The sequence below is a fragment of the Pezoporus occidentalis genome, unplaced genomic scaffold, assembly GCF_034315485.1.
Source record: "Pezoporus occidentalis ecotype Australia unplaced genomic scaffold, CSIRO_AGI_Poc_V1 ctg15, whole genome shotgun sequence".
NCBI classification, from domain to species: Eukaryota; Metazoa; Chordata; class Aves; order Psittaciformes; family Psittacidae; genus Pezoporus; species Pezoporus occidentalis.
Window position 1 is genome coordinate 7,765,215 of NW_026913316.1, and position 25,591 is coordinate 7,790,805.

At 38.9% G+C, this 25,591-nt stretch overlaps 1 protein-coding gene across 14 annotated transcripts in view; it reads left to right on the plus strand.

Annotated features, from left to right (window-relative positions):
- Positions 1-25,591, plus strand: part of FHOD3 (formin homology 2 domain containing 3) — a 373,808-nt gene that overhangs the window by 260,720 nt on the left and 87,497 nt on the right. For 6 of the 14 annotated variants that reach the window (XM_062610938.1, XM_062610941.1, XM_062610937.1 and 3 more), the window contains exons 9-14: positions 3,196-3,339; positions 5,669-5,907; positions 7,136-7,219; positions 18,799-18,900; positions 21,199-21,576; positions 24,929-25,054. In XM_062610938.1, the coding sequence (XP_062466922.1) occupies positions 3,196-3,339; positions 5,669-5,907; positions 7,136-7,219; positions 18,799-18,900; positions 21,199-21,576; positions 24,929-25,054 (1,073 nt within the window). The remainder of the gene's footprint in view (positions 1-3,195; positions 3,340-5,668; positions 5,908-7,135; positions 7,220-18,798; positions 18,901-21,198; positions 21,577-24,928; positions 25,055-25,591) is intronic. The other 8 variants (XM_062610946.1, XM_062610947.1, XM_062610948.1 and 5 more) reach the window with 5 other exon arrangements.

Sequence of the window (25,591 nt, forward strand, 5' to 3'; positions counted from 1 at the left end):
GATGGTTTCAGATTTGAAATCCCAGTTTTGGTCTAAGCGAGTAAGACTATAAAATAGTTCATCAAGCAAACCACACAGTGTGGTTTAAACACACAATTTTAATTCTCTAGATGGGTTTTCCTTTTGTAAGGTTCAGCCTTCAGAGCAGGAGGAACTATGTGGGACTTGTATGTGTATTTTGTATTGGAGTATCATTTGTAACTTAACCAGGTACTCAGGAAGGTGCAAGGACCTTGGAAAGACCTGCACAATTTATGACCTCCACTCTACTGTTTGTGAGTTTTCTTTCCTTTATAAAGCCACCAAGAAAATAGGAACCCACTCTTGTTTTCTGATATCACAAGCCAGAATTTGTCAGTCATTTATGCAAGCACTTTATGTCCCTTGTGTTTAGTTACTGCAAAAATCTTTCTTGTGTGCTAGACTGAACTGACCTTGTTGTGACACCAGTGGTGCCCTTTTACATCCAATTTTCTAATGTTAGAAATTGAATTTGATATGCACTAGGCTCTGAAAATGGGTCTGTGAATTTAATGACAAACTATGCAAATGAAAACTATTTGATTTCTGTACTTGGGAGTTCAGTTGCCCAGTTCTGGTAGTATGCAGTGAAAATTGGGATTTCCACTACTTCATGATTTAAAATTATATTAACCAATAAAAGGCTGCTGACAAAAAGTAGAGTTTGCCAGTAAATACTACCTTATGCCTCTGTTTTCCCTGTTTATGCCCTGGCTTAGCTCAGATTTTTAAAAAGCTGTATCTGAAAATGAGTGATCTGCATCTCAACATTAAGACCGTTTCCTGTTATTTTAAGATCTGTACAGATCTGACTCTTTGTCCACCCTTTTGCATGTAAGACATCAAATCTTACTGTGCATGAAGATACTCAGGTCAGCGTAGTTGCTGTCTACTTCTTTCTAAAGCAAGAGAAAGATAGGTGAATATCGTTTTGTGCTATAGTATTTCCATACCTGTGTTAAAGTTCCATTGAATTTACAGTGTGATAGCTTCATTTGCTGAATCTTCAAATGCTTATTCAGTGCTTGATGGAAGGAACAAAATATACATGGTATCTATTTTCAATACTGTTCAGGAAAATTTAGCCTCATGGTCTTCAGTAGGCTTTAAACAGGGGCTTAAGTACTGTCCTGGATAAGACAAATCCTTAATTAGAGCCTGAACATATAACCCTGAACGTATAATCCTAACACTTTAGTGGTGTTTGTATTTCTGTTGTGGTGAACCTCACCAGACATCAGACACTTTAACAGGGCAGGGTATAGAATCATAGAATAGTTAGGGTTGGAAAGGACCTTAAGATCATCTAATTCCACCCCCCCTGCCATGGGCAGGGACACCTCACACTAAACCATATCACCCAAGGCTCTGTCCTACCTGGCCTTGAACACTGCCAGGGATGGAGCATTCACAGCTTCCCTGAGCAACCCATTCCAGTGCCTCACCACCCTAACAGGAAAGAATTTCTTCCTTATATCTAATCTAAACTTCCCCTGTTTAAGTTTTAGCCCGTATGCCAGCTGTCTGTTGCTCTCTCTTGTTGGTCACATAATTCAGACCACTTCTTCTGAATGTAAAGGTTCTTGGTGTGGGAACCATCCTAGAGTTAGTTAGCAGAGCTGCTCCCTCCTGCACTCTGCTGCTCAGAGCCTCTTTGGAAAAGCCAGGCTTCAGAAAAGCAGGAGTTTCAGAGTGCAGTTCATCTCATCCTGGACATGAGAAGATGAAACACTTTTTGAGGAGCCCTGCTTTTTGTATGTGCTGTCTCTGTCTCTTGCTCTTTCTCTCCTCTACTGAGAGCAAAGATAAGTTACTTTGCTAATTAAATAGGAGAGAGGAAGCTACTTCAGAGTGAGCATATCTGGTGATACAATCAAGAATAATTTGCTTCCAGTTTGCACTGTCGTGTATTTTGCAGAAACTGCTGTTTCTGCAAATTGAATTGGTTCTTGCAATGAGGTGTATGTTCCTCTGCGAGTAGGTTGCACAGTATATTCAGTAGTTTCTGCTCAACATGCGCAGGATTACATTAATTTTTCTGAGTCATCCATAAGGAGCAGTAAAAAATCAGCACAAGATGAGCAGAAATCAGTGGCAAGCCAGAATAGCAGTGTTTTCTGTTGTCCTTGTGAGTGTCTGACGGTCTCTGGTGGATGAAGTTCACTTGTGCTCTGAAAAAAGTTGTGCAGTGCACACATCACCCTGCGGTAAAGCTGTGAGTGGTTTGATTTAGTCTCTTTTGCTGCATACACTGCAGTGGCATACTATGGTACAAATGGTATGCTGCAGAAGACCATCTTCCTTTTCTCAGTTTTCTCGATTCACAAAAAAAAAAAAAAAAAAGGGAAATGACTATGGTAAGAAAAGTGCTTTCTTTTGAACATACAGCAGTTACCATAGAAAGCTCTGAAAGTCAAACAGTTCATTTTCAGTAGCTGTTACTATTGTCATTCTTTATTTTGTAGTGTACAAAAGCTCTTCTCCCGTGTGACTGTTAACAACTTGCCCCACAACCAGGAATCAGTAACTCTCTTAACATTTTCTAGGAGTTAAGGAAGTAGTGCACCTTTAGTAAGACTTTTCAAGTTGGAGAGAGGGAGGAGGAGAGTCAGATCCCTGTAATATGCAACGATTTGTGCACCGGGGGGATGACTTCTGCTGCAGGTGTGGAGGACAGTAGGCACATGGTGCAGGATATTTCCTGCTGTCCTGACATCACACAGCTGTGCATTTTTCTTCTTAAGGCCAAAATTTAGAGAAATCAGTAGGAAATCAGCTTAACTGGTTTTAGCTGAACCATTTTTTTCTCTCTCTCTCTTTGCTTTTATCCCTGTGTTCGATGCTTTAACATTCTCTGTTCTTTAAATATGTACTTGAATGAAGCCAGGAAGAATCCAACTGTGTATTTTAAAGACCCACATTTTCCATACTTTTTTGTATGAAATAACAACATTGATTTGTTTTGCCAATTATTCATTTTTCTGCACCATGCACAGATTTGTTTGTTAAAAGCTGTGCCACTTGTTTTTTATTTTCTAGCGGTGTCTCTAATCCCACATCATGGGTTTAACTTTATTGAAATCATACATAGCACCACTTGCCACCTGCTTTTAAAACCTTTGTTTAGTTCTTTTCAAAACAAACAGATTTAACTGGTTTTCCTTTGATTTTTAGACGCTGTCGGGGTTGCCAGATCAAGACTCTTTCTATGACGTGGTGGACTGTCTGGAGGAGCTAGGCATTGAAGCTATTTCACAGAGACACTTGAACAAGAAAGGAACAGACTTGGACTTAGTTGAGCAATTTAACATTTATGAGGTAACATAACATGCCCTGTTTTATGCATCTTACAGCCTGTGCAAACTTCAAAGCCAAGAGGAGGGGGGAGGAATGTAACCTAGGTGAAGTTTTGTTATCTCTTTTATTTTAAAAGGAAAACATCTGGTTGCTAGAAGTAGTATACACATTCATGTACATGACCTGCTATGGTACATAGTTGGGTTTAATGCAAATGCATTTCGTACTAAAGCTGGGGCATACTCCAAGCCAAAGAAGCACATTTACTAGCCTCCTTAGAGGCAGTTCTGCCTGCAATTAAAACTTTCTCAGACTGCTCGTTACACATCCTGAAGTAAGTAGAAGTTCTTTCCATGTGCAGAAGTATTCAGCTCATGAAAAAGGTTCGGCTGAGCTCAGCTTCACAAATACTACTTATTCTGCAGCTGAATACCCAGCAAGTCCTTGTTTAAGAGTTTACACTGGACCAGATCTTATACAGTTTGCAGCAGTGGAGTAATGAGTGAGACCACATTCACCACCTAGGTATAAAGTAACTGCTTCTGAAGTATTTATATGTAAGGGTAGGATATCCAGTTTCTTAATAATTAGCCTCTTTTCGGACTTCAGTAAGTGTCGGAGCAGGGAGGTGTAAGCTGAAGTTAATGTAATATAAATGTGAATCCATGTTCTGATGTGATGAAATGAAATTATTGTATCTCTGTCTAAGTTCAGCAAAGGATTTGGTAGATTTGATTCTCCATTTTCTCCATCAACTCTATACCGATGTCATTTCTCTAACTTTAGCAGTTAAGTTTTGTATATAGCAGTTTGCAGGAAGAGTCAGGCCAAAATTGAAACATAAGAATGAGAGAGCTCCATGTTCTTTTTTTATTGTCAGAGGCATCAGCTCATAAAATCCTTTTTAAAAGATGGTCATTAATCTTAAAAGCAGGGGGTTTTTTGCTCATGCTGTGTCTAGTGAAAGGCTTGGTTGCAAAATTAGCAGTAGGCTGAGTTGGGTACCAGCTTTTTCTTGATGACCAGACTGAATTTAGACATGCCTATTCGCAGTCTTTTTTTTTTTTTCTGCCAATGTTTTTCATCTGAAAAATCTTTCTTCCCCACTGAAATACATTTTATGCCCTAAGGAGAGATATCACACTTCCCCTGCCGTTGTTTTGTTAAGGTCATTTCTGGCAAGAATTATCCAAGTAACAAGACTAATAGAAACAAGGAGATACACATTCTTCTAATCACCCACATTGCCCTTTTCCGTAACTCTATTTGGGACTTTCTCATATAAAGGTTACTTAAATGTTATGCTGCATTTAACATGAGAACCACTAGTAACTCTGTTGTGTTTGCCAGTGATATCTCTCCTCATATATCCTGAGGTAGGCACTTGCTTTGTTTCTGCTAGAGGTATGTCACATTGGCGTGTCAGCAGTGTGCTGTGGTTCAAGATATTGGGTGTGTCACCTGTATTTTACTCCTCTGCTATTTCCAACTGATGACCCTGTGTCAGAAGTTAATGCCAAATGTCACCGTGGCCACGCTATTGTCAACATCATTCTTTTCTGATATTATACATATGTTCCTTTGTATTGACAGTACTTCTGAACTGGCAGGAAATACTGATTTTTCCACTGAAAGGCATACGTGAAAGTAGTTACACTCGTCTAAAACTTGGGAGGCTTAGAGGAGACGTGTGGTCTGCATTTTTTCTATTAATCCATTGTGTACCAGTCCACAGAAATAGTTTTGTTTGTTAGGGTTTTTTTCCTTTGTTTTCTTTGCAGGGATTTCTGTCAGAATGAAAATTTTTAGAGGAATGTAGTTACATACACATCTGCCGATCTCTTCCTTTGCTGGGAAGAAATGATGGCACTGTTCTAAAACACTTTCTAAAGTAGCAGACAGCAATTTCCACTCAAACATAACAAGTGTCATGTCTGAACATGGGGTGATGTTCAATTATTTAGTGCGTGAGAGTTTTTTCTGTTGATTTCACTACAGCCAAGACTTCAGCTAAGTATTTTGGAAGGAAATAGAGCTAAGTGTCCAACACAGCTCAGCTTCCTTGAAAATTAAGTCCTGTGTTAAAAAAAAAACAATTAGGAGATATATGCATGTGTTGTTACAGGTCCTGTAGCGTTCTGTACAAGGCATCAGTATATAATTCCATTATTAGAGCTGCTACACTGTACTAATGGATAGACAGCAACTTACAGGGTTACCTGCAGAAATTATGATGCTAATAGAAGTCAGTCCTGTTGAGATCCATTAACTTTTAAAGCCTAGACTTGAAGACCTGTGGTACCTAAAGGAACTGTGTCAGAAGCCTCACCTTTCTTCCTTTCTTTCTCAGATGACACTGAGACATGAGGATGGAGATGAGAGTGCTGACCTCCCTCCCAGTGGGCGCAAGGACCGAAGAAGGGCCAGTGTTGGTACAAATGAGCGAAGGGGGCTAGAACGCAGACGTAGCCGCAGGCACTCAGTACAGAACGTCAAAAGCACTTTATCAGCCCCTGCGAGCCCATGCAGTCAGGCAAACACTAGCTTCATGCTAGGCCATGGACAGCACGTTGAAGATCTCAGTGAGAGGTAAGTGCATAAGCTGGAGAAATACTCCTTCCTTTTCCTCTATTACTTTCCATTGTGTTTGTTGTTATGTAGTTTATTAATCTGACATGCTTTTCTTTATTTCCATCCGTTAAGGTTAAAACAAACAAAGAAAGAACAAAAAAATGCTTTGTAGGTGACTTATCTACGTAGCTAAGTTCTTTGGCACCATATACCCTAAGTAAATGGATCCAAACCACATGATGTAGAGCATTTAATATGGGAACTAACGAAGCATGATTTCATCTATTGACAGATTTTATAATCAATATACACACATTATAAGAGATTGTAACAAGGGCATAGTCACATTCATGCAGAGCTGTTTGTTCTATATATGTTACAGTTAATTTTTTCAGGCTTTTTTTCCCTTTGCAGTCAGCATTCCAGCATATTTTCCTTTGAGGCTACACTGTATATATTTCCTATAGTGAATATATCTAATTCTTTATAACTACTGAAAGAGACTGGTAAAGCAGCAGTCTGTAACACTGGAGTCAGTCAAAGCTGGTGTCTTTGCCAGTCCCATAACAGTTGGTTTGGGCCATGCATGCTTAAGAAAAAGGCAGCTGCAGATACTCAGCAGGTCTGACTACTGCACAAGAGGGCTGGAATTAATTTTACCTAAGCTAGAAGTCTGATCAGCTCACCTCCCTTTGATGTCCATGGAGTGCAGCAAGTGCTGGTAGGCCTTCAGTTATCTAACGTATCCTACATGCCTGAAATTTCAACCAAGATGAGTCATGCTCTGAAACTAGCTCTTTCTCTCTGTTGACTATAAAGGGAATCTGGCTGACTAGCTCAGGTGGAGATGCACAAGCTGCAGATAACTAAATCTGGACATTTTCATCCTATGGCTGAAGGTGCATTTTGCAAAACCAAAACATGCTCCATGAAGACCATATCTTGTGTTTATCATAACATTTTGGAAGTTCTTTGAAGGTTTGTGTTGGTTAGCACTGGATGTGAGTCTTCAGATCCTGCGTTACATGTGAAATAGACCTTCTTGCAAAGCAAACTGAGTTGACTAAAAATTTAATGGCTTCAGGCAATATGGAAATATAAGACTCCAGATAATTTAAACAGCACTTGCGTATTGTATACTGCATAATAGCTTCTTTGTTTGGGTTTGTTTGGTTTTTTTTCTTCTTGCATTTGGGCAATGCATTCATGTTTGTTTTCCATCACCACCTATTTGCCGGGTCTTTAGTGGGCTGGCGATTGAGAGCCCTGTAGTCTCACAGGATGACATGGATGACAGTGCATTTGAGGCTGAGTTTAAAGCATCTTCAGTGTGAGTACAGCTGGGGGCTTCAGCTGCTGTGCTGGGATACATTGTGCATGATCTTGGGCATTGCTTCATGACTTACTAATGTGAATGGGGATCTGTATCCATGGACATGGAGCAGATATCACTGAAGTGAGGAAATGCTTCACCTCAACAGAAATTGTCAATTCTCTTACTGTAATTAAATAAATACAAGTCATGCAGGACAAACAGCTTATGCCAATATGCTTTCTCACTGTTAATGCTTGCTTATTAGCTTTATTTTGCAGTCTTCAGTAACTCCTAATGAGTTTGTGTTTGAGCTGATTTTTAGTATCAGAGGGGTAGAACCACATCAGATTAGTTTTTTAAGTTCTTTTGTATTGTAAGACTTTTTTTTTTTTTTTTGAGCAGCATAATGTAATTTCAATAATTAGCCTACTTTTTTTGGGGGAAACAAAATAAAATTATCCAGTTCTGCTTCACACCCTCTCTCACAGCGACATAAGTTAAAGAATAATTTAAGTTTAAGTCCAGGAAAGAAGTCTACATTTAAGCAAATTTAATTTCATGTTGCAGTTTTCCTTGGAATCTTCTCTAGGAAAATAATTAAATTCTCTTCAACTGCATTTGGAATCTCTAACTTGCTCACCTGTGTCTGTAAGGAATGAGGCATTCAATTATTAATGTATGCAATGCTGATCTTTACTTCCCATATTAGTTAAATAAAAATCTTGTACATGTCGTACCCCCTCATTCTTCAGCAGGTAAAGACAAGGGAGTATTACTTGTATGTAACAAATCAGCTTTTTCCCTATCAGACATTACAGACCACACAATATATTTTGGTACCCAAAGATGCAAGTTCTATGCTAATTAAATGTTGGCTCTTCTATAAATCCCACTGGCTTTCTGGTAAACAAACGTTTCAGAAAAGCAGATTCCATCCTTCACATTTTTAGTCTCATCATCTGCCAAAATCTGTAGTTGTCATAGGAAGAAGAAAACCAGCATTCCTGCTTTATCATATCCCAGCGAGTCTCTCAACTTTCAGTGAAATAGTCCAGATGAATGCAACAGTATCTCTGCACCCGATAGCTAAACTGGGACAAAAAAAATAAAGTAAAAACTTTGTGGCTTCCATTCATTAACATTTAAACAGAGAAATAGTGAAATTGAGTGATCCGCATGAGGTTTTTACATATTTATAAAGTTTCAATTACTCTTAAGTGGAAAGATTTTTTTTTCTCTGCAGAATTCCTACTGGAATTAAATTTTCAAATCAAAGCACGTGGTCTCTGATGCAACATATTGATTGGTTTAAAGGATTTTAATAGAACATCATAAGTTTAGGAATTAGTGCAATTTCTAATGAAATTTTAAAATCAGGTGTTGAAACATGATGCAGTCATCACCTGTTTTTGTCTAAAGAAATGCATGTTGTGTCCCATCGTCTTCCATTGTTAATGTTGTAGAGAGGAATCTACAAATGGATAAAAATTACTTATTACCTCTCTGAGCTGAAAGTAATTTTTTTTTACCCAGGAAAGATTTGTCTTCTCCTAAAGACCTTCTTTTAGTTCATAATCCTAGTCCCTCTCGAGGAAGCAGAAAAGCTTGCAATAAGTTTTTGCAGTGCTGTATTTTCTAAAAAATAGTCTGTAAAATGGGTTTCAGTCTCTTTATTCCTTCACTACATTTTATTTACCAATAAGAAACATTTAACTATATTAATATGATAATCTTATTGTGCTTCTCCTCCTGGTATCTAAACTTTGTATGTGGTTGTAGATGTCTGTGTCTGGTTTTGCAGTGGATCAGCACCATCAAGTTCGGTGGAATTGCTTCTGATGGACATGCTTAGAGATTAAAGTCACACTCTTATACTGTACTAAATTTTATTTAGGGCAATATTCTTGGTTATTTTTGGACTTCACTACCAAAATCAGTAGAAGGAAGGTTCAAGTTCTTCCTCAACATTCTCCTTCCCACAATGTTCATGTTTCTTTTCTTTCTAACTCTGTCAGCTGGTTTGGCAGTTACTTTGCTTTTGTTTACCACATCAAACAGGTTGTCCACAGTCATCTGCTTTGTGTCAACTGATATGTCTTCCAAAAAGACTAAAATCCATGGTGCCGGTAAAACAAAAAAGGACAATATTGGCCAAATTCTGTTCTGTCTCACAATGCTCTATATCCAGAAAAGCTGTCTGAAGTCAGTGGAGCTGCTCTGATCTATGCCAAGCTAATTGAGAGCAGACTTTGGGTTTTGAGATGGGAAAAGTTGACCGTAAATGCTAAGGGCAACCAAAAGGAAGACTTGCAGGCCTTTTTCATCCATTTGGCAACTTCCTTTCAAACTATATGTATTGCTTTTTTGCCTGCGGTTCAAAACAAATAAGGACCCAAATCTGCTTTGTGTTAAAATAGTTTTCATGGAGATTGAAACGCAGTCTTATATGTCCATTACTAAATAAATAAGTTGGTAACGACTCCTGACTAAGAAAGGCTGAAGGTTGGTTTAAGGTCATGTAGCTGCTGCAGGGTACTTTAAACTGCCAGTCCTGACCACCAACAGGTTTGCTTTGCTCAAAATGTCTTTCTTTTACCATGATGGCATAAAGCACCAAAAAGCCTGGTGGAGGTGTCAGTCCTGTTAAAAGATGTTTTAAATGTTTCACTGATGGCATCTCCTAAGGTTTTCTGCGCTGGTCCAAACTGAGTGCTTTCAGTCTGTGGTCTAGCATGCTGTTTCTTAAGTGGTAGACTTTTAAACAAATTCTTCCATGTTTTTGGTTGTTTGGTGGGTTTTTTTCTTTTTAAAGTAAAGCTATTTTTTTCCAACCACGCAATGGATAGAGTCAGGGAAAAATGTAAGGAGTGGCATGGAACTTGCACTAGATCAATAGTGTTATTGTATGCAGTGATTTCTGGCTATATAAGCATTAAAAAACAAATTGGCTGTCTGTCTTTCAGTCTTGTCATGTCTGGCTTCAAGGGAGTAGAAGGTAGGTAATTCAGAAGTTCTCAGTGCTGTCTTGACACTGAACAGGTACTTTGCAGGAGCCCTATACTTGCAGACCAGAAGCAAGTACTCCTCTGAGTTTTTTGAATTAGCATATTTCACATTTTGCTGTGCATTTCCCTTTCTTCAGTACTGCACAGCAACCATCCCCGTCTGTGAGATTTAAACTGATGTCTCATACCAACGTTTAAATGAATACCTCTGTTAAAGCTTTGTGGAATTAGTTACAATTGAAGACTGAGGTTTATAAAGTTTTGAATAGCTAGGTTTAGATATCTACCTCACTTTACTAGGCTCTATTTTCTTCTGCTTTTTCATAGCTTTGATTTGCTTTATATCATCAAAAATCACAAAAAGAATTTCTAAGATTGATCATGTAACACTGTACGTGTTCATCTAGAGATAATAAGGCCTTGGTTACGACTTGTCAGCATTCCTGTGTCTGAAACCTAACAAGTGGAAGAACTGACTTTCTTCTTAAGAGCACATCAGAGCAAGGGCATGTATTTGAATCAGTGACCAAATCTGGATTTCAAAAGCTATCTTTTTTTTTTAGACCATGGGGCTAAAAAGGTATGAGGAAGACCAACTGTCCAGGTTCACCTGGGGCTTCCACTTTTTTCAGTGTGAAGAAACTTGACCTTCAGAACTACGGTGATAAGGAAACCAGCAGCAGAAGAGCAAAATCACAGCAGGGATTTATGTACCTATGAACTGTGCTTTTGTTAAGAGTCCTGTCTGGAAGGCTGTTACGACTCTTCCTCTGAGCAAAGAGTAGCACAGGGAATTCCAAAGTTTCCCACAAATTTCACAGCTGGCTGAACACAGTGCCATTGAACATTGCTGGACACTGGGCTCAGGGGCTTTCACACCCTTTACAGTGTGGATTGGAAAATTATTGTCTATATAAAGGAAAGCTGTGCTGAGAAGTCGTAAGGATCTGTTTGTTAGGAAATACATGTTTCTGATGCTTGAGGATTGTCAAGATGCAGGAAGAGATTGTGACGTTATTTTGGTTTTACCAGAAAACAATGAACACAGCTGAGCCTCTGATGCTAAGCATTTTTTCTGTTTAACTTCAGATTCCTGACAAGTTTCTAACAACCAACAGCAGAGACCTTAGTCTGGCTATTATGCCCCATTAACTGATTATTCAAATTGCTTCATGTAGAGCCAGGCCTGCAGGGGTGGTTTGTCCAAAATACAGCTAAGACTTTTTTTGTTATTGTTATGATTTTCCTTATTTTCAAGCATCCCAAACTGTAACTGATCTTTGATTTTTTTTCTAGCATTTACTGTGGCCAAAATTCTGGGTTTTGTCATGCCTTTTCAAGTTCTGATGGTTTTCCACTACACCGTGTGAAATATTTTTATTATGTAAATACTTTAGCTATAAATCAAAGTGCTGGTTACCGTGGTGGATGGAGGTTTATTTTTTTTTTTTAAATTTTATTTTATCTCATTTTAGTACTTTCCATATTACTTGGAGTTACAAGTCCTAGTCCTCTCTCAGGTTGATATAAACACTTTTAATCTGAATTAAAATATCTCTGTAGAAACGTAAGGTTTTGTAGTAGGGGTACTTTTTGCTGGCAGTGGGTCTTGCTGGAAGGAAATGTTTTACTCTTGGTATATGGGCAGAATCCAATTGACAGCACTGTATATTGGTGTAAAGCCAATGGTAGATTTTCCCAGTCTGAATTTTAAGAGGAATGAAGAAAGCACTGAAACTTAGATGAGGTTATAGCTGCATGGCAAATCAAAGCACAGCATGACTTAGCCTAATGGTTTTTTACTTTTTTTTCCCCTGTGTTTGTAGCTTTGGTGAACTACCTGAGCAAATATGATGTCAAACCAGGATGTGAGTGCATTTCTCTGGAGGTCCGTGTTAATGTCTTATGCACTGGATTATACATGCCATAGAAAATTTACCTCCACACTGTGTTCCCAGTATTTGTAAACATGAACCTCTGAGGTCAGGAAAGTGGTTTTTTTACATATCCCCTGCGATGAGAAGGAAAAATGAGAGCAATTTGGCAGGATGCCATTTCCTGATCCTTCCCTTTGAAGTAAGGGGCAATCACAGTGACCTTCAAGTGTCAACCAATGTGCAGTTCCAAGCTCTGAAAACACTGTTTCTTCTCTCTTTCTGTATATGTTTTGGTATTTATTGCTCCTAAAGTCTCTCTACATCATGACTCTGTTTCTTTACCTTTCTGCTCATACAAATGTAAAAACAGCGATGCTGTTCAACGATCAGAGAGTTGAGATTCTTGAGGTCTTTGCAAAGCCTTGCCAAAGCAAGACTCTGCTCTCTTACTCTGCTTTGATGTGTCCTATATAAACCAACTGCAGCAATGAAACAAGTGTGGAGGAGTTACCTAGATATTATTTAGGCATGAAATGTTGTTATGATCATATTTATAGGATAAGAAAATAACAACAACCTCAAGAACCGCATAATAGAAAGGCATAGTCAATACACATACTTCACGTTGTCATTTCCTCAACATATTTTCTTAACGCTTTTCTTTATTTAGGGCAGAATCACCAGGATAATTTGCTTTTTGACCTCTGTAATGACGCATATTATTTTCTCTTCGGTTCAGAAGGCCCAGTTTTGAGGCTTTGCAAGCAAGTTATTATCTATATGATTTAATGTATTTTCATCTTCACATAATTGCACCAAATACAGTGGTCTATCATATGTAGCAGTGGAATGGAAATGAGCAGGGGAGTTGGTAGGTGGTTTCTTTAGTTTTGTTTTTAATAGGGGAGGAAAGTATATTGCTCTATCTTTATACAGAATAATAAACGATAAATTTAAATTTTAACCACTTTTGGCTTTCACATAAAAGACTAGTGGAATCTGTTTTGGCAGCTAGGATAGAAGAAAAGGTGAAGCAGCAGAAGTGTACCAAAGCATTTGTTTGCTTTACAAGGACTTAGGAATTCGGCTATGAATTGTGCTGTCTAACCTGTGAAAGTAGAAATTCACTCATAAATTAAGGACAATGGCAAGCAATTAAAAAAAAAAAAAAAATACACCTACTGTGACTTGTAAAGATCTCTCTTTGATGGAACATTTTTCATTTTCTGTTTGTTCACCTGTGAGGGGTTCAGGGAAGCAGCGTTCAAAGTGTTGTGCAAGAGGTAACACAGGTTTGAAGGGGAGGGACACAAAACCTTGAAAGAAAAAATTGTGAGATAAACAGTAGTATTTCATGTAGAATAATATTGTGGAATGGCTAATGGTGGTCTTACTTCACCAAATGTGGCCTGTAGGCCTCCCAGTCGGGAGCTGCTCCACTGAAAGGCAGTGAAAGGGTGACTGAAAGTAATTTAAAGAAGCTAAACTGAAAAGCACTTGACTAAATTACAAAAGAAAGGGAGAGAGAAAATTCCTCATCAGTAATTAACAGTGCATAAGGTGATTTTCAGAGTGTGGAAATAATGGCCAATACTTTTACAGTTCCCCAGTCCTTTAGTTTTTGAGTCACTGCATAACTCCTAGGACCCTTTTTTCACTGAAGTCATGTGTTCATGTTTCTTGGCAATTTCTGTATAATTCTTTGGATGGTCACAAAAGGCTCAGAAGTACACTTAGGGCCTTGTCTAATAACCTGCAAAATTAAAAAGGAAATATTTAGTAAGACTTTAGTAATGTTTAAATGAGCCCTACACAAATTGGCATCATACCAAAAGGGAGACACTTTAATGTGCTCTTATCTCATGAATTAACTTTTATGTGCATTGTATGTGCAGACGAAAACATTGGTAGCCTAATTATGGCTTAGACCATCACTTTTTTTATTGTTCCATATTCAAACATTAGTGGTCAAATTCTTCCTGAATTAAAATGATTTAAAGCATATCTTAATTTCCTTTGATACCAACCAGAGCAGAACGGGTTTCTCCGCTCAGGCTTGTTTTCTGGCTTTCGGGGGTTTGGTTGCTTCAGCACAGCCTTTGATTTTTCTATTCACTGTATCTTTGGGGATTTTTATTGTGGGTTTGTTTGGTTTGGATTTTGGGGATTTTTTGGGGATGGGGTGAGAGGAGGGGGCGGAAGTGAGAAATTTGTGTTTCTGGGCTACAAAATAGAAGAAAGCAAGCCAGAGTTTTTTCAAGCTGTCTTCATCAAAACTTTGCAAAGGGTAGAGGTTAGGGAGAGCCTGGAGAGGACAGAGACTGCACAACATTGTTCAACTCTAGGGACTGGTAAAATGGAGACCATTTCTTGGTGTTCTGGGTACTTGTGAGAGTGAGTCACTGTCTTCAGCGTGCTTAATGCCATCATTATATGGTTTATGGATTTTGCCCCTGCCTTCAGCTAAACCTGTGGATAAGTCCCTTGATTATCATTTCCTTTTGTCAATCTGTGCTTGTGTCTCTTCAATTTAAGAGTAGTACACTTGATTCCTGCTTGTAAGCTCCCCCCTCTCCTCTGATCTGCATCTGATCCACTTTCTGGGGAGAGGCCAGGTGTCTGAAACTGTGAGTTTAGCTGCTGAAAGAGGACTTTCCAAGCATTGAGCATCTCTTCCAAGCACACACTTATTTCCACTGTGGAAGTTTCCCTTGATCAAATTGGTTCCCCTATGCTGGGGAGTGTGCTGCCTCTGTGCGCAGCACCAGTCACCTCTGGAGTCAGCACATGTGGAGCCCACTCCTGCCTTTTCCAACCAATTGCCTGCTGTCCTGCTAGAATTAATATTAGCAGAGGAAGAGAGCTTTTAAATCAAAGCTTCTATTAAGTTTCTGATCTAGAATTCAAGATGATTTGAGGAAAGAGTCCTTGGCCTGACAGAAAAATAATTTTGCTGGAATCTCTGAAATTAATCCACCAGTTAAGGTAAGGCAATGGATGCACAGAGCCACTTCACTGTTCCTAAGGGTACAAAAGTACCAGTTAATTTCCAGCCTTTCGGAAGAAAAGCTATCAGGTGATTAGAGAGGTCCTTTTTTGGGGTCAGGAGTAAATAAATTAAATTTAATTATCTTTTCCGTCTCAAATCTCAGCAGCTGGCTCTTGCCAAGCAGGCACTGCTGTCTACTGTCAGCAGCCTTGGAAGTGCCAGTCCACCAAGCCAGTCACTCTAACAGCTGCGTCACTCTAATGCTTGGTGTACTCCCATGAGCTCCTAGCAGTAGAGGGTTGCGTGATTTGCATATGCTCAGTTCGTAGGGCCCACTCGGTTAATTCAGTTTTATTTGTTATTATCCACAGTTCAGATATATGTGCAAAAACCAGTAAGAGATTAATTTCCAACAAAATATTCAGCTTGGAAACAGTGCCTATTCTGGTCGTGTCAATGTCTGATTATAAACTGTTGAAACAAGTCTGCCACACAGGGTTTCTGCACATGTATAGTTCTTTTGAAATATAATATTCTCAAAAAAATATACAAATTAAGGGGCTGTTAGTCTTGATCTGCTCCTTTAGAGGCCAGCAAGTCATAACATCTGAGAAGCAGGCTCTTCACTTTTTGCTTCCTGAGATAAAATTGCAGATAAACATCACAGCAGACAAAAGTATTTCCTTCATGTGACATTATTAATAGTTCACGACCCATCATGAAGGAGGACAAGGGGTAAACATTCCATTCAGCTCTACGTAGGTCAAATCACCTCCTGGTCCAAGTTCTGTTTCTCATAGGCAGAGAGTGTCTCTACCTATAGACTGAAACCAAAACATTACAGGTCCCAAACTGGTCTTCAGGTGATAACGAGTTTCAGTCCAGTAACTGACTTAAAGATTAAAATATCAGCACATGAATGTATTGCACAGCTTACCAGAAAGAAATGTGTGTGTAAAAAGGTAAGGTCCTTTATACATACGCTAGCGCAAGCGTATGCATATGCTTTAAGGGAATGCTAGTGCTTATGGAAAATATGTCATTGATAGCTCTGGAAGTTGATATATCACAGTTACATTTCCTGGTTTGTTTTTAAACTCTTAACCTGGGCTTATATGGATGTTTTTGTTGTACTTCTAAAACCTGCTTGTTTTTCAAGACTTTTTGCAGACAACTAGCTCTTCCAGGGTAAGGTACAGTAATTTTTTTTGTGAGACACTGGTAATATTTCCCAATTTTATGAAGGCCATTTTATGTAGATTTAATTTAGAGTGTGCTCATATTGATAATTAAGGTAATTGTATGGGAATCTCTTTCCCAGTGATGGATTAGAGCAATACTTTGCACAGCAATAAGAAACCCTAGAAGGCTGTATTGTAACTGATTACTGCACCCCTGTAGCATTTGATATGTAGTTCACTTGACAGCTGTACTCTTTCTACACAGAAGCTCAGCATTTTAAAAAATAGATGCCTAAAATTAGAATAGTAACTCCCCATTTAGTTCCAAGCTTCAGCTGGCTCTAGGGAAATAGACTATAGAAAAAGTAGATTCAGGCCTTCAGGCACCAATTAAAGATCCTAATCTGATAAACAGTGATTATGAAAACTCTGAAAGATGGGGAAGGGAACAGCTTTCACTGCTGGTATATGAAAGACTTGATATCAAGACTTGAGACTGTGGGTTCAGGGTTATAAACACAAGATGTAAAAATAGGATGGCAAAACCTCAAGGAAAATAGCCAGGATGGGTTGCTAACCTGGCAACTGTTAGTTTAGGGACCTGATGATACTGTGTTATGAAGTGGTCCTTAAATGTGAGCCTAACCCTTTTGGTTCTGGAAGTTTGTTTTTTTTTCAGCTTCTCTTTCTGTTCAGCGCAGTTATAACTTGGTGGCTCCCAATTCAACCAGTATTGTATAAACTCCTGACCTTACTACCATGCACTTGTGTGAACAAATAAAATCTCAAAGAACCCTTCCAAATTTATGAGATCCACCATATCAGATGAGTATTTCACAATTTTAAGCATTTTGAGACAGTTGAGGTCAGTGAGGAATTTGACATCATCAATTTGGAAACCTGGTTGGAGCTTAAAACACAGTAATAACAGGGCCATTCTTGTTCCTGTAAGTAATAGGCGTGCTGTCAGCATTATAAGATGCATTGTGGTTTTATCAGAGAACCATGATCTCACAGAGCTTCGTGAGTTATTCACTCAGTGTAATTGCTGTAAGACTGGCAGATGCAGATGTTTGCCCTTTACATGAAAGAATAACAAAGTCTTGAGCTGCTCACTTGTAAGGAGAAGGGATGATGTGAATATTCCCTGGTCAGCTCCATTTTTCCTATATATATATATATATATATAAAAAATATGTGTGGAAGTTGGGAAGTGTCTCTGTAAAGGAGGTATATATTTGTGGAGAGGACAGGGAGATGGAGAGATGCTGAGACAGATGTGCCACTGTGATGCCTTAGGAATGGTTGAAAGAATTGTGGATGAAAACCCTTGTAGATGTTCGCCAGAGTGTTGGAAAAGTTCCAGGTGCTGCCATTTTCCTGATTAGTTCATAACTAACTCCATACAAATGCAACAAATTTTTTGGTTGACCCTTTACATCATGAGTTCATGATCTCATTGATCACTATTCATTATTCTTATGACACAGAAACTAATTCTAAATGGGAAGAAAAATGCACAGAGAATCCCTTCAGAATTAGGGAAAAGAAAACCAGCTTTCAGGAAAATGCAAGGAATATGGGTGTCTTACAAACTTTAATAATGTTTGTACGTAGCATTTTTTGCCTGGATCATAACTTAGTGGCATACATTGTTGTATCAAGTGGAGAACTGGATCAGCTGCAAATGCAAAATAAGTCCAAAGGAGAATATTCTCTAAATCTTCCATGAGTCTGTTTATTTGAGGAGGAAAAAAACATAAATGAGAAGAGGCAGACAGTGTAGCCTTTTTTGTTTTAATACAGTTTTCTTTTTTACGTGTGTGGTTTGTAGGTTATGGAGGCTTTATGCATGTCTTGAAATTCCTCTCTGCCAGAATTAGTGCTGAACCAAAGCCTGTTTTGACCATACTAACTATTCTTTACTGAAATAATTCATTTACTGGCATCAATAGTTTAAATATTGCTATTTGCAAATAGTCCTGAACTGATTTTGTGTCTCTGTTGCTTCTAACTTAATGGTTCACCCTGTTTTGTTTTCCATTTGAGCTATCGGTTGCTTAACAGGAATGTTTTATTTGTGTTTATTTAGAAAGTGTGATGGTCAGTGCCAGCTCTCCCATGCCAGCACATGTACTGTCCTTTAAGCCAAACAGGCATAGCTTAATGGCTAACAAGGTGGTACTGTCATGAATATTTCCATTAATGTCTCTGCAGGTAGAGCAGCAGCAATTGGAAAGTCAAGCTCAAGAAAAAAACAATAGCATCCTTGGGGTCTTAAAAACTCATAACAAAAAATGTAAATAGGGGAAAGGATAAAAATTTTGTATTGGTAGCTACCCTCACACCAACAAATAATTAGCAGGAGGTTTTAGGTAGCTTTTTGTCTAACATAGGGTGGCCATAACTGCCCCCTCCCTGCCATGCTTTCCTTCCATTTCTAACTCCATTGCATTTCCTTTTCTGGGGACTCATGTTGTTTTCTCTTCCACCTTCTCTCTTTCCATCCCACTGCATGCTTCTTTACTTGGTCTGACCTCAGAGAGGAGGAAGAGGAGGAAGAGGAGGAAGAAGAACAGCCAGTCACAGAACCTAATACTGAGGATGAGGGGGAGGAAGAGGCCTCTAGGCAGGTCAAAGCCAGGTACCGGGGTTCAGCATTGTCCCTCCACCTTTTCCTTCCTTGGGCTCTGGCATGAACTCACCAGCACCGTGTGCAGCAGCATCTGCCTTTCACTCACGTTCCTATGTCACCTGTTAAGGCCCACCCCACAAGGATATACTTTTGCAATTTCAAGCTTTGTTGGTGTGTTTGTTCATGGAAAAATGTTTAATTATATAGGTTCCATGCAGTAAGAATCATCTCCAGTCACTTCCTTTGTACAAAATGAGTAATGCTTACAAATCGTAAAAGATTTAGTTGAAAGCAGGACTTCTAAGCATGAATTAAGTTTATCTTTTCAGTTAAGGCAATGGTGAAACTGGAACCTCTTTGCTGAGGTAGTTATTTGGTTTCTTAGGTTTGTGTCCCTAGATTCTTGATACCACCTTATTAACAATAGCTGTCACTATGAAGAAAAGTGACATTTTTTTGAATGCTGCCTATGATTTTTATCAATTTTGCTCATGTTTTAATAGGAAAAAATTACTTTTAGGGAAAGCTGATGAATACATATATATCATTTTATCCATACCTGCCTATTTGTGTATATAAGGATATAAACAAACCACCTCTCAAAAAAGTATTCTAATGTAAAATTTTCCACTTATTTCTGAGGTATATATGGATTTGGCATCTGGCAACTTTATCCTAATAAATTGGAAGAACATATTTTCTTTCTTCCAGACAGCCGCTTGATTTAGGTTAAATTGTTTGGCTTTGCAACTCGGCAAATGAAACTGGATTTTTTTCTTTTAAATAAACCGCATTCATGCAGACGCTGTACAGCATGGAGGGGAGAAAGGAAACTGTTTAATGTGCAAATTCCAAAGAAAATACTGTACTGTTGTTATTAGTGTCTTCCAGTCTGCAAATCTTGCCAATGGCTGCCTGAAATTTTGAAATTAAGTGATAATTTCCTCAAAACCGATTCTTAACAGTCAAAGCTAAGGCAGACCTTATTATTAGATCACATGAACATACTAAAATACTGTTTAAAAAAAAAAAACAACAAGGAAGAGTTGTATAAAGGGTGTGATGTGCTTTTAGCTTATTGATCTTTTAAAACAATAGTCACTTCGAGATAAGTGGGTGATATTCCCATTGCTTTTCTAAATACTCCTTTCATTATCACTATAGAATAACAGAAATGATCCGCACCCTGGTTGTTTGTGTTAGATGCTGTCAGGATTGGTAGGACTAACCTGGCTTCAGTGACTCCTGTACACCACAGCTGGTGCAATATAGGAAGGTTTCCAGATTGCCCATGGTGTTTCTGTTCTGAGAATGATTACCGGGTATATACCTGATGAATAAATTCATAATATCCTCGTGTATAACATGTATTATGTTTTTGTTGCATACGCTGTGCCAAACCCACAGTCCTCAGATAAGGGCCATGCTTTGCATGCCTGTAGATGGATTGCAGAGGTGAGAATGAAATCAGCCACCTGCGAGTGATCCAGCCCAGAGCCCATTCACAGCATTTATGCTGGAGATGCTAGTGAAAATAGATATCTCAGAGTTCAGATCCCATGGCTTTTCACGTGCCTTGCTGCTTCTGTCACTCACCAGTACCTGCCTTCACTAGAGCAAAGCAGATGTGTTTTCTGTTGCACTTGATGCTGCTCTTCAAGTCACTAACGATGCTGACACTCAGAGAAATTAGTGCGTTCATACCTAGACAAATGATCTGGTAAGGCATTGCTTTTGAAATAATCCTAAACCTTAATTTTGCCAGAACAATGCTGATTGAGTATTTTTTTATTTTCATCTTTGGTGGATGAGCGTTTTTAGTAAAAATATCAGCTCCCAGGGAGGATGATAATCAGATATCTGGCCTTCAAGAGGCAGACATGCAGATTGTATCTTGAAGCATCTATACTCTGTGGACCATGTTCTCCAGCATGTTGAAACGGCTTTGAACTGCTCTGGCAATGCTTACAACCTAACTTGAAATACTTGAAAAGCATTCAGAAAATGGTTGTGAAAAGGTCCCTGAAAATTAGTTCTGAAGCCTGTGGGTTAAATCCCTTCTTTCTCTTTAAGCTGAATTGCTTCCATTCCTCAGTATTTCCATCTCCAAGAAGAATCCCACTGGCATACAAAGATGTGAGTTTTCTTTACTTAAAAAGAGGTGGTTGTCTAAATTTTGGAAGCTTTTGTTTCTCTGACTCTCCTTGACTTTAGGGTTTTTCCTCCAAGTGGTACTATCTATTGATCTCTCTTTTCCCCATTTTTGTCTCCCTCCCTTCCCTTTCTCACAATGTTTTCCTCCTGCAGTGGGGTCCCAGGTGCGTGGGAGGCTGTGAATGAAAACCTCTCACGGTGTTCTGATTCTTCAGCCATGTCCAGTGCCATTTCTCCAGCTGAGAGGCCTCCCTCCTGCTCTAGAGCAAAGAGCTCTCCTAGCAGCTCCTCTTCTGTGCCTGACTCATCTGTCTCTCATCATAATTCTGTCCTTTCATCACCACCTTCACCTGCAGCAGCATTGCTAAGTTCTTCCCAAAATTCATCAGCATCCATTACTCCAAAGGCATCTCCAACGGTGGAGAAATTACCTTATGTACCACATACTCCTTTTCACCTCTTCTCGTATGACTTTGAAGAGACTCCAGCATCTGTGAAGGAAAAGGAAGCAGAAGTGATGAGGGAAAACAGGTAGATTTTATACAGCTGACATTAATTTTTAGATAAATGAATAACACCTTTCAAGAGTTTTATAGTGGTAATAATGCACTCTGTGTTGTATTATTTCCAGAACATACTGTATTAGTTTTAGTCCTGTAAGCCTGTATTTTAACATGATCGATATTCTCCCCTTGCCTTTGTTGCCTTCATTTCATTTTACTCCTCTTAAAGGTCTACAGTTAATATGTATTCTGGCTTCCTTTATACAGCAGTAGATAAATAACCTGTGATTTGGAAGATCACAGAAACGACCGCCATTTTGCTCTCATTTACAACAATGTAATTTGCAGGCATTATTTCATGAAAATTAATGGGGCTTTTCTGCTATAAAACCAAAAGAGATCAGATCAGCAGTTGGAATTCAGGGGTGAAATCCTGGCTTCAAAGACTGAACTGCCAGATCCCGAATTTGTTGTTAGATTAGAGTGCATATCCCTGTCATGTGCAATTTCAACTCATGCTTGTAATAAAAGAAGTAGATTAAACCCTATAAAGAGAATATAGCACTCAGAATAGACAGTTTTCACTCCACAACATATGCTCAGTTCTATGATGCTAAAGAATAACCTTAAAAAGAGGTTGATGATTTTTAGCTGTCTTTCCCAATGGTCAGAGCTTTTTGAATTACGTGCTGAAAAGGTACACGTATATTATGAGTGTATTTATTTCTTCCTCTCTCCAGCAGTCCTTCTGAATTTCTGCATGTGAACAAACATTTTGATTCCTCTGATCCTTTTAATTTTTGATCTTTCTCTTCTAATAGGTGTGTGTTTTGTGCCTTTTTTTCTTTTTGCTGGAAAGCCTGTAAATCCAAGTAGATGTTGGCAAGGAGCTTAGTTCACACATCTTGCCTTACCTGCAGCTTGAATGCTGGGTTTCCTCTAAATTTACATTTTCCTACATTAGTGCAATTTTCCCTTAGGCCTCCACAGTCATTTATTGCTCTCTTTGCTCTTTATATTTTTTAGAGTAGATTTCTAAATGTCTCGTGTTCCTGCAATAGCTCCTGTTCCTGCAATATTTAGTATTTCTGCAGTGATGTTTTTTTAACTCTGCCCATCCTTGTGCTTCCAGTTACCACACAGGATCTAGGGCATGGTGTGGGGGAGGATTGTGCTGGGGTTATCTGGAGAAACAGGAGAGCAAAGCTTGCACAATTTAGGCAGTAATGTGTTCACAAAAGAGGCAAATGCCTGGGGTTTCCTCAGAGTGAAGTGTCCTGGGACAAGGCCATTGCATCTGCATCGGTTTGTGAGACAAGAAGGGAAAGTGGAAGCGATAACCCTTACCAGAGGAAGGTTAGAAAGATAAACATTGTGTACAGGATACTGACTTACCTGGTGTGCTTATTTTGCCTTGCTACTCTTCCAGCATTTCTCTCCCTCTAAACTTGATATTTAGTGATGGAATGTCCAGGCTAGTCCCTCTGAGTTTGATTTTGTTAATACTTGTAGTCTGAGTCCATAGAAGTTATGTTCTCTCCATTTGAATGAAAGTTATCTTTGGACTAATTGAAATCAGTCTGAAAAAGGACTCTTTTTCTTCTGAAAAGGCTGTTTCAGCTTTTTCATGGGGAAGAGGAGAAGAAAGGCAAATGTAATGGTTGATAAGGTTTCCTTTCAGTTGATTGAAATGGAAATCGAGGTTTCTGTTAGTGTCAGGAACATACCAGATGAGCTCAGAGTTGTTGTCAGGACAGCAGAGTTTTCTCATCGCTCACTCAGTACTGGCATAGCCAGAATACAGAAGACCTGTGCCAGGTCTGTGCTACTAGAGGAACCCCATGCTGTCCATCTACGCAGCCTTCCACAGGGCCACTAGACAGTGGGGCTTGGAGGGCAGGAATGCCAGGAGGGCAATTATTTCCTGCAAAATTCCTTTTGGAGCTCAGAAATGTGCATATTAGTGTTTGGTTTTTTTCCAAAATTGTTCTTCTGTTCCTGGGCAGCCAACATGGTGTCTCAAAAACAGATGGTGGTGGTAAGGTGTTTTCTAAAACCTGAACCAGGAATTGTTGCTGAAGGCAACGTGTTCTCTAAAGGCTGATTGCTTCCATTATAAAACCCCCTAACTGAAATCTGCTTTGATTTTAACACGGGCCTTGGCAGGCAGCAATGCTGTTGTACCCTAAGGAATGAAGCTTGAAACTTTGAATGAATTTTTGCATGGCTAGATGAGTGTGCTAAATGGAGCTGAAGGAAACTAACCAGCCTTTTCAAAGAAATTTGCTGGCTGAAGTTACTGAGTGCTGATGTGTATGAGAAAAGAAGCAGCTGAGAAAAGATACAGTGAAGGAAGGTATATTATGTCTTGTGAGTTATAATCAGAAAAATTATGTTGCTCCTTTTCCTGAAGTGAATTTTGATGTTTGGGTAAGTTGGCCTTGCAGAGTACTCACCTACAGAGCATCATATGCTGTCCATGTGTAAAACAGTATCATCTGAATATCGTGTGAATAGAAAAGTTAACATTTTCCCAAATCAGGAATCTCTCTTGACTTGCTATTTAAGTACAATGGTTAAAAGTCACAGCAAAGCAACATGACTGCCTTTTCTATTCAGTACGGTAGCCAGGGTGAAAACACTGATACAAGGGACTCCAGAGAGGTGGTCATTCCAGGAGCTGTGGAAACAATTTCTCTTTGATAAGCAAGCTTAAAGTCAAGAAGACTAGGGTGTTTTTTTTTTAATGGAGGGAATGGCTTCCAGAAGTATGCCTTTTTAACCATGGTGGTAATTATTTACAGATATTGTAAGAAATGGCACATAAGATACGAAATACTGGGGGAGGGGAGGGGAAAGAAAATATTGACTGCTTTAATTGAAAAGAATGTGGATGCTTTCCCTTTATAATGCAAACATTGTCAAACAATGGGTGTCCATGTTCAGATCATGTCTAGGGAATACGGCTGTTTTCCTTAATTTCACTACCTGTGAATGCTGCTGACTTGGACTGGTTTGATCCCTTTTCTGGGGGATTAGCAAAGCAGCTAATAATTTTGAGTAACAGAGTAGTGATTTAATTATTCCTGTTCTGAGTTGTCAATTGAGACGACCATTATAATCTCTCATTATTTTCCATACCAATAGCTCACTATGTGAATTAGGTGTGTCTGTGACATAGTAGATACTAAAGTGAGATGATAGGTTGCATATTCTGAAGCTGGGATTAAAGCAATATTTTCAGAAGGTGGAGGTGTAAGAAATTCTGGGGTATGGAATCACTGCCATCCCCTAACAAGAGGATTTACTGTTACATATCTGCTTGCTGATGGATTCTTTCTGTCTCTCCCTTTCTCCTACCTTCCTTCCCATTTTTTCAGATACAATAGCTATGGCAGCAGCTCTTACTCTTCTCCACGACCTTACTCTGGTGTGAGTGCCCCTGCAACACCCACTTCTCGTTATGGGACAACTCTTTCACCGCCTCAAGAGACCAAAACTGACAGGTTTGTAAATTAGTCAGTGTTTTCATACGTTTCTTTATATACAGGAGAGAAGTGTTCTGAATGTTTATTGGAAATATCTTCTAGCCAGATCTTTTCTAACACTGGAAAGAAAATGGACAAAAATCTAGATGTGTTCATGTCCCACTCAAGCCTTTCTCTGACTTGATGTTAAAGGCTGGATGTTTTTCTGCCCCACTTCTGCTTCTTTCACTTCAATCAGTAAAACAGAGTTGCTTCACATGTACGCTGTTCTAAGTATTAAAAGGTGACTTAAAGCACATTTTATTTCTTTCCATTAAAAAATAAATAAATTCAGACAGATCAATTTTCACTTCTATCATCTTAAATCAGCTATAAAATCTTAGAAATGTGCTTAGCTCAGAATTTCCTAGGCCATAATTTTGTCCTTCCTTGAAAATACTGACACATCTGATTGCATTTTATTAAGGGCAAAACGTTTCTTGCTGTAAATAAGGCAAACTCACAGTAATCCAGCAGCTATCAGCTCAGTGATAACTGGTTTTAGGGAAAACCAAA